Raw genomic sequence first — 10446 nt, forward strand, 5'->3', positions numbered from 1 at the left:
GAAGAATCGTTCCAGTAATAAACCTCTAAACTATTTCACTACCAAATCTAGATTAATCGAAAAATATATTATATATTAGTATTTATAAAAATATTGTAAAAGTGAAGGGAATAAATCATGTTAAATTAAAATCAAGGGATTAAATCTATAGTTTAAGTATAATAGATGGACTACACTCAAAATTAACTTTTCTTTCTTGGTTTGGGCTTTCATTTTTGTGGCAAGTTTAATTTCATTTTCATATTCATTGTTTGTTTTGGGTTTTGAAGTTAAACATATTTTGAGGTGATTCATCATTTCTCTGCTGGCTGAATCTGCCAGTTTGCACATTTTGTCAGAATGTAACATGTTTGATCATTTGCCTCAATGAAAATTGAACCTCTTTGAACTGTGTAATTTTATATTCTTGGTAAACCCAAGTTCTTTTTTCCCCTCAGTTCTCTGAATTTTGAATCTTTGATCATTCAAAGTGGTGTTTTCTTTTATCTTTTTGTGTTGTTTACATTGTTTTGTCTTCTGCTGTTCATTTTGTAGTTAATGGCGGACCCAAGTGGACTTAGGGCGGTCACCTATTAATCTTGAAATTTCAAAAAAAAATTATGTTAGTTGTCCATTTTATTGATGATGTGCTAAACTCATATAAAAAATTTACATTATTAATATATACGTATCCACTTTTAAAAATATTTTTGGATCCGTCACGGTAAGTTCTGAGTCGGAAGATTTCAAACCACGGTGACATTGCACGGAAGGATTGAGCACTTAGGTATTTATAAGAAAGCTTAATTCATACTTCAGGCTAGCATTTGCTTGTTTCTTCTCACATTTTCTCCTTTATGCAAACAAACTACTCAGAACCATCATTGTATTTTAATCTTTATGATATACTTGTTAATTGCTATAATTATTAATGAGCATAACAAATTACTATAATTATTAAGATTTCTTTGGGAGTCTATAAATTAAATGAGTTTAGTCTTGAAGTCTGTTTCTTTCTTGGACGTTGTTGGTGTAACGTTTCTCCGGAGTATCCATTAGACTTAATTTTTTTTTGGGGGAAAGCGATGAAATATGATTTGGAAAATGATTTGATTTGAAATCGCCACCAACCATTAAATTAGATAAGTTGAAAACCTTAAATATTGAAAAATAGTTTGCGTCTGCGTTTTACCAAAGATTCGTTTTTGAAGATTCGAAAATCGATTACGTGTGGGGAAGGGTGAGCACCCTCACAATGCCCAAATTTCGGTACCTAAATGATTATACGGTATTTAAATAATGGGAATTACGAACTCAAAAATATATTTAAATTACGATCCTTTTATTTATTTGATTTTATTAAAAAAAAAGTGTTAATTCTGATCACGAATGCCTTTTTGTGTGAATAATTTTCAGGAAAATCACTTCCTTTGTAATTAGGAGACTTTTCATAAATTCCCCTAACGAAAATGTTATTTCACAATTTTCGCAAAGATAAAATGAAATAAAATAAAACAAAATAAAAATGAAAAGCAGTAAAAATACTCAAAATAAATAATCGTGAAAAAAAGAAATATCGAATACATAACAACATTTATGCGAAAAATCTTAGTGAAGACACCTTCCCTTGTAGTTGGGAGATGTCTTCGTAGATTCCCCGCACCATGAAATTTTCCAATTTTTATTCATACATACATGAAATCATAACGATCAATAAAACAAAATTACTAATTTGGGACTAATATACATATTTACAAACATGATAAATTAAAATACAAATAAAATTAGACATGCTTAATAAAATAAGATACTAAATAGTAATAACAGAAATTTACAGGACTAAAACAACAAAAATGGAAATTTAAATGACTAAAATAATAAAAACAGAAAGTTAAAGGACTAAAATAGAAAAAACATAATTTTAAATGGTTGAACAGTAAAAAAAGAAACTAAAAGGACTAAAACAATAATTACAAACATTTAAAGGACTAAATAGTAAAAATAGAATCTAAAAGGACTAAAATAGTTATTATAAATAAATTGGAGCCCAAATCATAAATATTAAGCAATACATGCTTCAGAAATGAAAATAACCCACAAATAATACAAAGGATTGAAATTAACTAAACAGAAACACAAGGGATCAAACATTAATTAAACCAAATGCAAAACAGTGGCTAAAATAAAATATTTAAAAATGTAATGGTCATATTCGAATAGCAACAAAAATACAAGCACACTAACTTAGTGATTAAAATTAAACATTTATAAACATTATGGCCAAAGTTAAATATTAACAATAATAACATGACATGTAATAACATGACTAAAACATAAGTTATCCAAAGTTTAAAAAATACGGGGGACCCAAAGTGTAGTTATCCCCAAACTTGAAAACACGGAAAAGGCGAGGACCAAAACTGCGTCGTTTTGGTTGTGGGATATAAGTCCCAAAATGGGCTTCTCCTTTTCATTTCCCTCATTTCAGCCAAAGCAGAAATCGTCGGGGAGGGGAGCCACGGTGGAGCTCACAGTGGCAAGCGGAGACGCACGACGACGCCGATGACCGGAGGAAGCCAAATGGACCCTAAAATACTCTCATTCTTTCCCTACACTCGAAACCCCACTTCGTTTATCCTAAAAACTTCCCTAGCCCCTTAGATCTAAAGTTTACCTTCCGATTATTCGAAACTCCTGGTGACCTTCAAGCTTCCCAAGCTTCGAACTATGGTAAAATCTCTTTCTCTCTTCCTCTCTTTACTTTTCTTTCTTTGTTGTTTTTCTTCTTTTCGATTTGTTGTTTTCTTTTCTTTGTTATTCTCTCTTCGAAAGGCTCTCTACCTTCCCCAAATGGTTCTGTTTTTTTTTCTTTCTCCCCCCCCCCCACAATTCTCTTCTCACCAAATGCCCCCTTGGTTATCTCTCCCCTTCCTCTTTTTTCCCCATGCTTTGATTTATCATCGTTTTTTTGATGGAGTTAGTAGGGTCATACTACCCTAGTTTCTTAGGATAATTATCTTCTGATTTTCTGACTTGGATGGGTCACTGTTTGATGGATGTTGTCACTGTTGGTGCAGGGGAGGATGGCGGCGGCAGAAGCTACCTAGGGTTATGATGAAACCCTAGGCGAGTCGGGTCAGGTTGCTGGGCCGGTTCGAGTTGGATCGGGTCAGCAGTTTGGGTTGTATCCGGGTCGGGCCGACTATGTTGGGTTGATTGCTGGGTTCTTGGGTCCTTTTTACTGGGCTCGGGATTGGGCTTACTTGTATTGGGTTGTATTCTACAAAAATATGTAAAATGCAAATAAATAAAATTAATAATAATAATAATAATAACGATAATAATAATAATAATAAAAAGACCCAGACAAAAACGGGTGTATACAATTGGTTTTACCAAACCTTCATTGATATGGCATAATGTCAGTCAAGAAGTGTTTATTCTTCTTAGAGAGCTTCTTAAAGTGCTTACATGTATTTCAGCTTTCTCTCTACCTTGTTATTTGAACTACATGATGAAGTCATAAGTTGTATCTAATATAGTTTTTTTATCTGATGTCTTCATCTATGTTGACTTGAGAATTTAGGCTGAAGTTCTCATGCTGTATGTCATGTCATTTGCGTCTAACATACATACACAATGTATCCTTGAGAATTCTGATGCATCTTCTCTTCACCATCTCAGTTCAAACACTTTTTTCTTATCTTTTTTATTATTATTATTACAAGAACATACATTTTTGTGACTGAATGAGGCATCGGGATTAGATATATCAGGTGATACAGCTATGAGGCAAGCTTGTTGATCTTAGCCAAGAGAACAATAATCAGGTCCAATCATTTGCAGTTGAAATCTTGTAGACGCCGACGTTTAGTCTTTAGATCCTTCATAAAAAGAACATGATACTGATGGTGGACTTGGTTAGTATGCCATAAAGGGAAAACAAAAATGGAAACTTGAAATGCGACGTTATCCGATGTTTTGAGGTAGTGATACTCATTGGAGTGTGGCCGGTCTTGCTGCGCCAAGGCAGCAACCATTGTTGGTGAGGTATTGGCTATGCGACTCAAGGTGGAGGGCCTTGAGCAAGGACAGGGAAGAGGGGTTCGTGTTGATGTAAACAAGGAAGTCGAGAAGAAAGGCTTTAAGAACCGAACCAAAGTCTGGGCTGTTGTCAACGCCCTTAAGAACTATGGATTTAAAGTTGTTCTCGACAATAATGAAGATTATCCATCCTGACCAAGTTTCTTATATAAATGATGCCACTCTTTCCTTCTCTAGTTTGATGCAGTAGACGGAAAAGAAACAAATGAAAGATAGCTTATGGATATGAAAATAATTTCAAATTTATCAAAATTCTATAAACTATGAAGATTTGACTCCCAAAAAAGAAAGAAGCTTTAACATTTTTCTCTTTTAATTTATTGGAGAATATCCATATAAAATTGGCTCTCCTCATGCATGGATATGAATCATTTCTTCTTCTCTTTAATCCATTTTTTTTATGAAATCTACTTGTTGACACATGGGATTGAGCTCATGCAATCATCTCTTCTTATAAAGGGATTCAAAAGACCCTTTAATCACATGGGATTTCAGATTTGGAATCTTTAAGTAAATTTCTCTCTTTTTATACTATCGAAATTTCAAGGAAGAACCACCTCCATTCATCCATCAAATCCATTACTTTTCTTTTCTTTGCAATGTCAAACATTATCTTAATAAAAAAAAGATGAAGAGTAGACAGTAATGAACATTAAACTTACAAAAAAAACACATTAAGATTGCTACATTATCCCACTGTTCTTGGGGTAGGGTTCCTTTAATTTCACAAAGGGAAACAAAGTACAGTGGGGGCATTGGAAGAATGGACGAGACTGCTATATGCTGCATAAAATGGCACATTTAGGCAACATCATGGGATTCATGTACATGCATGACACCCACATCATGACATTACATGTGCACATGCAAAGAGATAAGCTTTCGGGGGGGGGGGGGTTACTCTACATGACACTAAATGATTAGTTTCATTGAAAAGGAGTGAAATGGAATGTGTTTGCAGAAGGAAATTGCTTGGGAAACTTGAAGCTCAATACTGCCAAGAAAACATTTGATTAAAGGAAAGAAAAAAGGAACACTAGCCCATCATGAACTTGGCTATAAACAATATCCTAAATTGTACCATAGCTTACAACAGGGTGGTGATAGAAACATCCAAGGTGAAGCATTTGCTTATTGGACACTTCCTTGGTGTTCACTGACCGGCTGGTGTGTGCTCCTTTTTAGCCATTTTATTATTATTATTAAGGGAATCATTGAGTGGTCTCAGGCGTAAAAGGGAATGTAATGCTCTCTAGGTGATTCTTATTTGAGCAGCTGTATTTATAGGATATATGCGTTATAGATTAAGAAAAAAATTAAAAAAGACTAAAAAGAGGCAGCGTACATTCCAGGCAAATGCTGCAAATTGCCCTCATCTTGTATCATAATTCCTAACCAGGACAGCAAAGAAATAGGTAAACAAATGCCTGTTTTTTTGGAATAATGTGGTAGGTCCTGCCCTATGATTTAATGTCATTTTTTATGTTGTGGACCCAAAACTGTCGGGTCTGTGCCAATTCATTTGCCTGTGCTATCAGTTACCAGCCATTTACTGATTCCATAATGGACAAAAGCTTTTGCACTTTCACAAAAACCGTCCAGGTACCAATATTGTTCAATCTTGGAAATTTCGCATATTCTTATACCTCAGCTATTATCTTCAACAAGCAAATTTATCAAATTACATTAGCATTTTTAGTGGAAGGTTGTTAAAACTATACAATTATGATATGAGATCAGATTGATTCTGTATTGGATTAATTTTGATCAACTCAATCTAAGTTTTAAATATGGATATTTTAAGTTTTTCTCATTTAAGTTTGTCACGGTGGAATTATCAAATTAGGTGATCTCGGCTTCAAATAATTTAAGTCATTTCTAGTTTAAACAATCTTGAGTTCGGATCATTTTTTTATATATATAATTTTGATTTTGAATTTAACACCAGATTGAGATTGGGATGTGAATTAATCGAGGTTTTAATAGAATTTGACATGTGTATACCAGATGCATGGGTATGAAGCAAAATTTGTGCCAAATTATAGTAAGATGATATAATAAATCCTGAAACTATTATGATTCAAAGAAAGCAGCCTCCTGAAGTTGCAGACATTGATTGCAAACTGCAAACCTTAATTGTTCATCACATTGAATTGGGTGGTGGGTAGGTGTGTGTGTTATGATCAGGTTATTTGAAAACAAAGAATCTTCCAGCTAATCAATTGTGTGTGCATTTCAAAGTTTTGCTTTCCCCTTATACGGATGGAAATAAAAGAGCACCACTGCATATGTCCATTAATAGACAATATGGTCGTGTTCTGAAAATTTTAAAATTTTATATTTTTATTTACATTATTGACGTCCCGGTGGTTATACATCACCAGCAAGGTGTATGTCCCACTGCTCCTCAGGTCATTTATGCCTGACATCTCATAATCCATGCATGTGCGTTTCCTCCTCGTATTTATTTAACATATTGTGTTCAGAAATATTAACAGAGACAATCATATTAAAAATGAAAACCCTAAGATTCAACATTTATAAGGAAAACCCAAACAGGCTATTGGAGCACCAAGTTTAACCCAAAATGTACCTTTCCAAGTAAAACTCTCCTCTCTATTTCTTAATTACACATTCCTTTGATTTACCTTCACCTAATATCATGTGCCATTAACCCCATTTCTCCTCGGCCCTCACATACTGGCACAAGCATTAGGGTTCTCATCGTTGAATAGGTGGTGAGGAGGGTGAACAGATACAGGGTAACCCGGCACGTAACCGGGGTAACCATGTCCGTGCTGGTGCCCGTAACCATATCCGTAAGCCGGGTGCCCGTATCCAGGGTAACTAGGCATGTATCCAAATTGGGGTTGAACCATATATTCCATCCTGGCCCCTTCCATCTTGCCATTACCACCACCACCACCAGTAGGTGCAGCATCGTTTCCACCATCTCCAGCACCACCATTGCCACCTTTGTTGTTCTTCTTCTTCCCTTTGCCGCCATCACCACAACCCCCGTTCTCGCCGCCATCATTTTTGCCATCTTTCTCTTTCTTAAGTGGAACAATCTCAACTTTCTTCTTCAGTTTGTCCTTCAAAGCCTCGGCCAAGGCCTTAACATCCATAGTCCCCTTAACAGTGACCAGCTCCTTCACCTTGTCTACTTTCAACTCATGCACGCCTACAATACCGTCAAAAATCAAAACCCATAAACTAAAACAGGATTTTAATGCTATTGTAGCAACCGAACAGTCAGAATTTAAGCTAGCTTGAGAGGGTCATCACCTTTGGTATCGGCGACAATTTTGCGAATCTTAACAGTGCATCCCCAGCACTGGCAGTACGGTTGCACCTTCAAATCTGCCGTCGTTACTGGGGCCTGAATTGTATTTATTCAAATAAAAGAATGGATTAAACAACAAGAAATTAAGTTTCGGTAACGAGAAATAGAAAATGGTAAAAATGTTTACCTCTTTGGGTTTTTTCTCTGATTTTTTACCATTATCATTTCCAGAATCTTGATTTTTCTCTTTCTCAGCTTTTTTCTCCTTCTCCTCTTTGTTATCATCTTTCTTCGGTTGAGGGGAAATGAGGTCAACATTCTTCTTGGTTTTCTTCACGAGTTTCTCTTTGATGGCTGCCGGATCCACAGCTCCGGTCACTGTCACTTTGTTTGAGCTGCTCTCTGTTGTAACAGTCTCCACCCCTACCATTAGATAAACAGAGAAAACCCCAGAGTAAACAATGGGAAAACCAAACAACAAAACGGAAATTTAAAACGCAAAAGCAGTGGATCATACCTTGAACTTCACGAATGCATTTGAGGACTTTGATAGCGCAACCGTCACAAAGACAATCAACTTTAAAAACAATGGCCGATGAACCCTTTTCGTTCTTTTCTCCATCCCGTCCTTTCTTGTTCCCATTTTTTTTCTGCAACAGAGAAGAGAGCAACAAACAGCCGGTGAAAGATGGAATGTAAGTTATGAAGCAGAAATAGAAGAAAAGAGAAGGAAATGAAACGGCAAAAAGAGATAAGGAGATGAGAAATTTGTTGGTAACTGACCTCTCCCATTGTGAATCAGAAACTTTTTACGTTATGATAATTGGTTTTTGGACGAGTAGAAATAGGAGGAGACGAAGGTGCACAGTTGCGGTATTTAAAGAGTGGGAGATGGGACGGTGCGAGTGTTAAATGCTGATATATGATGATGAATGATGTGTGGATGGTCGGATGGGTTTGAAAATTTTTGAATGAGTTTTAATTTATATAAAATTGTATCGAAAATATTTATTTTAAAATTAATTAAAAAGTTAATATAAAAAACATTTAATTTATTACGTAAGATATACTAACCTTAGATTCGTCTTTATCTTACATAACAAAGCATGACAAATCTATTAATTTTAATTGACTGAAACAGACAAATACGGATTATAATTTGCATCTACTACTAAAATTTTAAAAATTAAAAGAATCAATTTTTTAGCCAAACATTTGAATTTAATTTTAAATTTTAAAAAATTTATGAGTAAATAAATCATTCTGTCTCGTTCCATTCAAGTATAATGTGATAGTTCTATCCATTAACCCATTGTCTTATTCAACATTTACGTGATTTTATAACGAAGGGAATGGATACATGTACTTTTCCCCTTAATTGAGTTTTTATCTTGCCAAATCTTTTAATAAGATTTTTAATAAGAAATGCATGAAAATATATGTACTGCTTTTTTATTCATTTTCTTTCATAACATTTTTATTTTAATAATAGTTTAACGAAACGCATTAACGTTTTAAAAGAATCTTATAAATATTTAAAAATTTTAGATATATATTTTATTAATAATAAAGGGTGTAGAGAGCAACAACTACCTAAAGATCTATGGACAGCAGACTAAGATACTAAGCAAACACCTAAACGCACGCCAAGCCATTAACAGAAAACAAACTTATATCATCATAATCCAAAACTGAATCATCACTACATTATTGATATGATTTATGCTTTGGGCTTTGAAGTCTATCATTTACTTATTTTTTTATATAAATATGAAGTTTAAAAAATTATTTTATATATTTAAAAATAATACAAATTCTTTTTTATTCTGGTATCTCTTGTTTTTATGTTTTCCTTTATTATATTTTCTTTATTTTAATGACATTTATTTATTAAGGGTAAATATATATATTGGCACCCAAACTTGGCAGTAAGGTTCCGTTTGACACATACGTATTTTAAATCCAATTAGATACCTGAATTTGATATAGGATTTAATTAAGTACATGAGCTTTTTTTTAATTATGTGTATGGATTTGAATTTTTGGTTCAAAGTAGTGCATGAATTTGTTTTCCCCCCCTTCAAATATGTGCTTACAATTTTTAACCAATTTGAACCAAGAAACCGAGTTTAGGTACCCATTCAAACCAAATGTCAAATTCATGTACCTATTTGAATCAAAAAGTTAAGTTTATGTATCTACTTAAACCAAAATAAAAAAGAGTCAAATTTATGTACTTAATTGGACTACAAAAGTTTATGTACCAAATTGAACCTTAAAACCAAATTTATATACTTAATTATAACAAAAATATCTAACCGTTGAGGCGCACGATACGATTCTCTTCGGGCGCACGATAGCAGGTCTATCGGACCCAACGATTCTCGTCCTGTTCGCCGGCGATTCAGCCCGTTTTCCTGAGCGATTCATCTGCCTAGCACTTTCCATTCCTTCATCCATCGAGCAATGGATTGGCGTAATCTATTCGGGTGTCAAGCAGGACACAAACTCAACTATTTCCCCCCAAAAAAGAGCGATAAACCCCAAATCGTTCATCCTCCCCTTGAGGTCCTAGAGGCTGGTACGGCTGAATGGAAAAACTCCCTGGTGGGTCAGTTCTTAGGGGCTGCTCCGAATTTCTTCTCACTCCAGCGAACCATCGACAAACTCTGGAACCAGTCTTCGACAGGAGCACGTGCACAGGTAAGTCTAGCAGGTAAAAATCTCTATATTTTTAGCTTCAATTCTGATGTTGCTAGGGATTGGGTTCTTGAGAATGGCCTGTGGCACATTCTCAACAAACCTTTAATTCTTCGTAAGTGGGAACCCAATATGCAGAGACTGAATTTTGATCTTTCCAGATTGCCTCTATGGATTCACTTATATAACGTTCCCTTAGAACTATACTCAAGAGAAGGCCTTAGTTATATAGTCAGTGCTCTTGGAGTTCCATTATCAATGGACTCAATTACTGCTTCGAAAACTAGGCTAGAATATGCTAAGGTATGTATCGAAATAGAAGCTAAGGAAGATATACCAGAAACTGTTGAAGTTATTCTTGCAAATGAAAAAACTGT

The 10446-nt window shown here is 34.7% G+C and overlaps 1 protein-coding gene across 1 annotated transcript; it reads right to left on the reverse strand.

The window, feature by feature from the left end:
* Positions 1-6701: 6701 nt before the first annotated feature.
* Positions 6702-8254, reverse strand: LOC120142316 (heavy metal-associated isoprenylated plant protein 3-like). Its single transcript, XM_039157040.1, has 5 exons — positions 8153-8254; positions 7887-8019; positions 7557-7792; positions 7372-7465; positions 6702-7267 (listed from the first exon to the last, which is right to left on the reverse strand). The coding sequence occupies exons 1-5, from the start codon at positions 8159-8161 to the stop codon at positions 6777-6779; spliced, it is 963 nt and encodes a 320-aa protein (XP_039012971.1). The 5' UTR covers positions 8162-8254; the 3' UTR covers positions 6702-6776.
* Between the last annotated feature and the right edge of the window lie 2192 nt (positions 8255-10446).

The sequence above is a fragment of the Hibiscus syriacus genome, unplaced genomic scaffold (assembly GCF_006381635.1).
Source record: "Hibiscus syriacus cultivar Baekdansim isolate YM2019G1 unplaced genomic scaffold, ASM638163v2 tig00110824_pilon, whole genome shotgun sequence".
Classification (NCBI taxonomy): domain Eukaryota; kingdom Viridiplantae; phylum Streptophyta; class Magnoliopsida; order Malvales; family Malvaceae; genus Hibiscus; species Hibiscus syriacus.

Excerpts from the sequence above, each read along its gene's own strand:
- LOC120142316 (XM_039157040.1), bottom strand. Across the intron at positions 7,793-7,886 it reads ATGCATTCGTGAAGTTCAAG|GGGTGGAGACTGTTACAACA; the intron begins GTATGATCCACT and ends ATCTAATGGTAG. Across the intron at positions 7,466-7,556 it reads CAGAGAAAAAACCCAAAGAG|GCCCCAGTAACGACGGCAGA; the intron begins GTAAACATTTTT and ends AATACAATTCAG.